Here is a 5053-nt window from a genome sequence, read left to right as displayed (position 1 = left end):
TGTCATCATCCATGTTATTTTCTTGGTCTTGCTTACTTTACTCTGCATTAGTTGAAATACATCTTCCAATGCTTCTCTATAGTTGTGATAGTCACCATTTCTTAGAGCACAGTAATATTCCATTCATAGACTACAATTTGTTTAATCATCCCCCAAGTGGTAGGCATTAATTCTTTGCTACCACAAAAATTTCTGCTATAAAGTGTATATGGAGACTTTCTTTCTTTCTTTTTTAAAATCAATTACTTCCTTGGGAGATATGCCTATTAGTAGAATCTCTGGATATCTCTGGAGGTATAGACACTAGTTTACTAAATTATATTCATGGAGATTGTTAAAGTGAGGTCCATGAACCTTTTTTGAAATTTAACAACTCAATTAAAATTTATAACTATAACTAAGTACAATGGTTTTCCTTTGTGAGTCTATGTGCTTTATTTTGTACATTAAAAAAAAAAAAAAACTTCATCTGAGATAGGAACCAAAGGTTTCACCAGAGTGCAGGAGTCCATGATACAAAAAAACACCACTATAAAGATTTTTCCAAAAATTACATTATACTTCCTAAGATGTTATTTAGTTTTCTATGTTCTAGATTTCCTACCCCTGTTAAATTCTATTTTCTAGATTGCTTCCCTAACATTCTAGGTTCTGTAGGGCCCATTCCACTGTTAACATTCTGTTTTATCTAAGTTGCTACATTCTAAGTTCCAAGGCCCTTCTTATTTGTTAATATTCTCTTTTCTAAGTTGCTACACTAACATTCTAATCTCCTAAGAACATCCCCCCCCCCCATTAACATTGTTTTATATAAGTTGCTACACTACCAGTCTAAGCTCCAAGGTCCCTATTACAATTAACATTTTTTTCTAAATTGCTACACTAATATTCTCAATTCCAAGAAATCCCCCCCCATCATTAACTTGTTTCATTTATTCCAAGAACACCCCCCCATCATTAACATGGTTTTATCTGAATTGCTACACTAACATTCTAAGGCCTAAGGCCCATTCCACTCAACATTCTGTTTTCTAAATTGCTCCACTAATATACTAAATTCGAAGAACACCAACCCATCATTAACATTGTTTCATCTAGGTTGCTACACTAACATCCTAAGCTCCAGGAACGCCCCCATCATTAACATTGTTTCACCTAAGTTGCTACAATAACATTTTAAGTTCCAAGACCCCTCACAGTCAGTTAACACTGTTTTCTAAGTTACTGCGCTAACGTTCTAAGCTCCAAGAACACCCTCCCCCATCATTAACATTTTCACCTAAGTTGCTACAATAACATTTTAAGTTCCAAGACCCCTCACAGTCAGTTAACACTGTTTTCTAAGTTACTGCGCTAACGTTCTAAGCTCCAAGAACACCCCCCCCATCATTAACATTGTTTCATCTAAGTTGCTACACTAACATTTTAAGTCCTGAGGCCTCTCCCACAGTTAACATTCTGTTTTCTCATTTGCTACACTAACATTCTAGGCTCCAAGAACCCCCTCCCCCATCATTAAGATTCTCTTTTATCTAAGTTTCTACGATCCTACGATATGGCAAGGTCTTTTCTAGCCCTTCCATCCTAGAACTTTCAGAATGCAGTGTCGGAGCGTGCCCCCGGCTCCGGTTCCTCGGCTCCGCGCCTGTGGGGAGGAGAGAAGCAGGCTGGGCTCTCCGCGAGTGCTCCCGCGTAGGAGGAAGCCTGGCCGGCCACACTTCCCATCAGGACCCGAGGATCGCCACACTTCCTGTTGATTCTTCTCCTGGCTGGAGCTCGGGCTGAGGAGGAGGAGCTTGGGGAGAGAGGGAGGGAAGGAGGGAGGACTGGCTGCGAGCAAGCTGGCTGGCAGGCCGACTGGGTACCGAGGGGTGGGCTTCACTGTCCAGCGGGCATTGAGTGTCTGAGCCCAGGCCCGGCTCCGAGACAGCTCCCCGCCGGGGAGAGCATCCCAGCCCCTGCCGCCGCTGTGGGACACTGGAGGGCTCGGGGTCCGGCCGCCACAGCTGGGAGCCCTACGTGTCACTGCGAGCAGCTGCGGCGGCGGCCCCCTAGGAGCCGGACAGCACCGGAGCAAGCACCATGCCGGCCGTGGACAAGCTGCTGCTGGAGGAGGCTTTGCAGGACAGCCCTCAGGTACCAACTGGAGGGGTCCCTCCCCCCCGCTCACTGCCCCCTCCGTCCCCACTGTCCCCTCTGTCCTACTTACTGCCTCTCCCTCCTTCTCACTGTCCCCTCCGTCCCTGTCAATACCCGCTCCGTGCTTCTTACTTCCTCTCCCTACTTTTTACTCCCCTTCCCTCCCCATTGCCCCCTCTGTCCTTCTTACGCTTCTCCCTCTTCCTTACTGCCCCTCCCTCTTTATTACTCCCCTCCTTCCTCACTGCCCCTCCTTCCTCTTCCCCTCCCCTCCTTTTTCATTGTCCCCTTACTCCCTCTCACTGCCCCCTCCCTTCTTTTTACTCCCCCTCCCTCCCTCTCATTGCCCCCTCCAACCTTCTTACTGACCATCGCTCTCTCCCTCTTATTGGCCTTTCCTCCTCCTTACTGCCCTTCCCCCCTCTAATTCTCTCTCTCCCTCTTCTTATCCCCTCGCTCCTCTTTACACCTCGCCTTCCCCCTCATTGCTCCCTCCCTCCTTCTCTCTTGCTGCTCGCTCCCTCTCTTCTCCCCTTGCTCTTTTCATCTTTCTTTAGGGGCTGGGGCGACAAAGCCAGGATTTGTGAGGGTCCAGGGCCATAGAGCTGAAAAGGAAACTTGGAGATGATCTGATTCAACCTATTCATTTTACAGATGGAGAAATTGAGGCCCATATAGTGTATTGTCTAAAATCACACTGATGGTAAGGCACACAGTCAGAATTCAAACCCAGGACCTCTGATTCCAAATGCTCTTTGCCCCACACCACACTTACTCAATCCCCCTCTCTCCGAGTTAGTTTTCTCTGCCTAGAAACTTTGGTTTGACCTCACTTTGATCAGAGGAGGGGAACAGAAATGGGTGTCAGCCTTGACCTTGTCTGTGGGTGAATGGTTCTGGTGCTGAGAGGCAAGAGCCCTTGCATTATAATCACAGAAAGAAACTGATTGCAAAAGCAAAGCTGAGAGAGAGGATTAGAGCTGAAAAGTAGGATGGGACCTGAGAGATTGCTCCAGCTCCCTCAATTTCTAGGGGAAAACAAGGTCCAGAAAGAGCAGGTCTGGCTTGTCTAAAGTCACACAAGTAACAGAGACAGGATTTGAATTCAGTTCTTTATACTCCACTTCTCTTTATATACTACTATCCTGTCTCACTGGGTACTCCAGCATATCTCCATCAGTTTCCTCAAAATAAATCACATGTGTTCTGCTTATTCTAGATAATATAATTAGTGCTATGGAAGCATCTCTCAATTTGAGGCCTGAGTTCAAAACCTGCCTTCAAGATTTATAGTATGTGTGATTTCAGACTAGTTTTACAGATAGATAGATAGATAGATAGATAGATAGATAGATCTTCCTGTGTCTTGTTTCTCTTCATCTCTAAAACTAGGGAGTTGAATTAGATGGCTTTCAGTTCTAGGTCTTTGCTCCTATATGACTTCTCCTTGGGACTCAGTTTCCTCACTTGTAAAATGAGAGGTTTATGCTAGATGGTCTCTGAAGTCTCTGCTCTCTCTCTGATGCTATCATCCTAACTTACATCATCTCCCTGTGTCTTAGTTTCCCCCCTCTGTAAAAAGAGAGAGTTGGTTCAGAAAATTCTGAGATACCCTTTTAGCTTGAAATATAGTAACTTGTGACCTGTCCAGAATCAATAGGGAAGGTAGAGAAGAGATTTTGTGATTTGAGCTAGTGGAAGGAACATTCTAAATGGAATACAGAAAGAATCATCTCAGTTCTGATATGTCACTGGTCCTCTATGTCAAGTTTCCTCATCTATAATATGAGGATAAACACCTGCCCCTCTACTTTACAATGAGATTTTATTAGCACAAACGAGTGCTTTAAACTAAATATATGTGTGTGAACAGAATATTTATATTTCATTTCATTTTTATATTTTATTTATATTTCAAGTATTTATATCATATATTTAAATATTTATGTATAATGAATATCAATGTATAATGTGTGTTAATATATAATAAATATATAAAATAATATGAGCTCCCCAAATTCAAAGTACTTCATAGAGGCAATAAATTTGTTGCAGTGTAATAAGGGTTGATAATTGAACAGATCTCTCCCCAGGGTCATTTTTGCTTCTAGTCCCTTTGAAGATTTTCCAACATCATTCCATTAATGCTTCTCTGTAGTGTTCAGGGTTGGAGACTATCTTAACTTTTTCACCACCAGCACAAGATTGCCCTTCTTCACTTTAGCTGGCTTTTAGCCAGACTACTTTCCTTTCATATTTGCTCCAGACTAAATGCTACCTCCCAAGATCATCTTGGCTGTTCTCACCTTCCTGTACCCCTATCCTATTGGTGTTCATCAGGTCATCTCAGAAGTTATACTACTTTGTGGCCAGATTTATTCCAGAGCTCACTTGAAATCTTTTTTTATTCCCCTCCCCAAACAAGTTTTTATATTGTATCAATTTTGTATGGACTTATGTGTATAAATATTATCTCTCCCAGTAGAATGCAAACAAGAATTGTTTCTCCATACTTTTATTCCCAGAATATAATATAGATAGATGTAGATATGTATTGTAACGTGCTCTCCTGGCAGTTACAATTACTAGTCTGTCCTAGACCCACCAGAGTACCTTTGACCACTGTCCTTTGCAGTGTGAGCTCTACCCGGCTCGCCTCCTCTGAGGCCTTCTAAGGTCTCTGGCCACAATCTCTTGAATCTATAGCTTAATAATCGGTAGCGCACTCAAGAACAGACACGTGTAATCTTAAAAGCCTTTATTATACCTACTCACATAATGCCCTAACTGATGCCCTGACTTGTTGGTTCCCTGGTGAACACCTGGTCAGAAGACCCATGTGTTCACTACCAAAACCCTTACCTCTTTTGGCTACCCATCTTGGCTTGGCCACCCAGGCTAGGGAGCCAGGGTG

At 43.4% G+C, this 5053-nt stretch overlaps 1 protein-coding gene across 1 annotated transcript in view; it reads left to right on the top strand.

Annotated features, from left to right (window-relative positions):
- The first annotated feature begins 1783 nt into the window (after positions 1–1783).
- APPL2 (adaptor protein, phosphotyrosine interacting with PH domain and leucine zipper 2) overlaps positions 1784–5053 on the top strand; it is an 84557-nt gene continuing 81287 nt past the window's right edge. The window contains exon 1 of the mRNA XM_074271467.1: positions 1784–2136. Within this exon, the coding sequence (XP_074127568.1) occupies positions 2083–2136 (54 nt within the window). The 5' untranslated portion in view covers positions 1784–2082. The remainder of the gene's footprint in view (positions 2137–5053) is intronic.

This window comes from Sminthopsis crassicaudata, chromosome 5, assembly GCF_048593235.1.
Source record: "Sminthopsis crassicaudata isolate SCR6 chromosome 5, ASM4859323v1, whole genome shotgun sequence".
Classification (NCBI taxonomy): Eukaryota; Metazoa; Chordata; class Mammalia; order Dasyuromorphia; family Dasyuridae; genus Sminthopsis; species Sminthopsis crassicaudata.
This window is presented reverse-complemented; position numbering and strand designations above follow the sequence as displayed.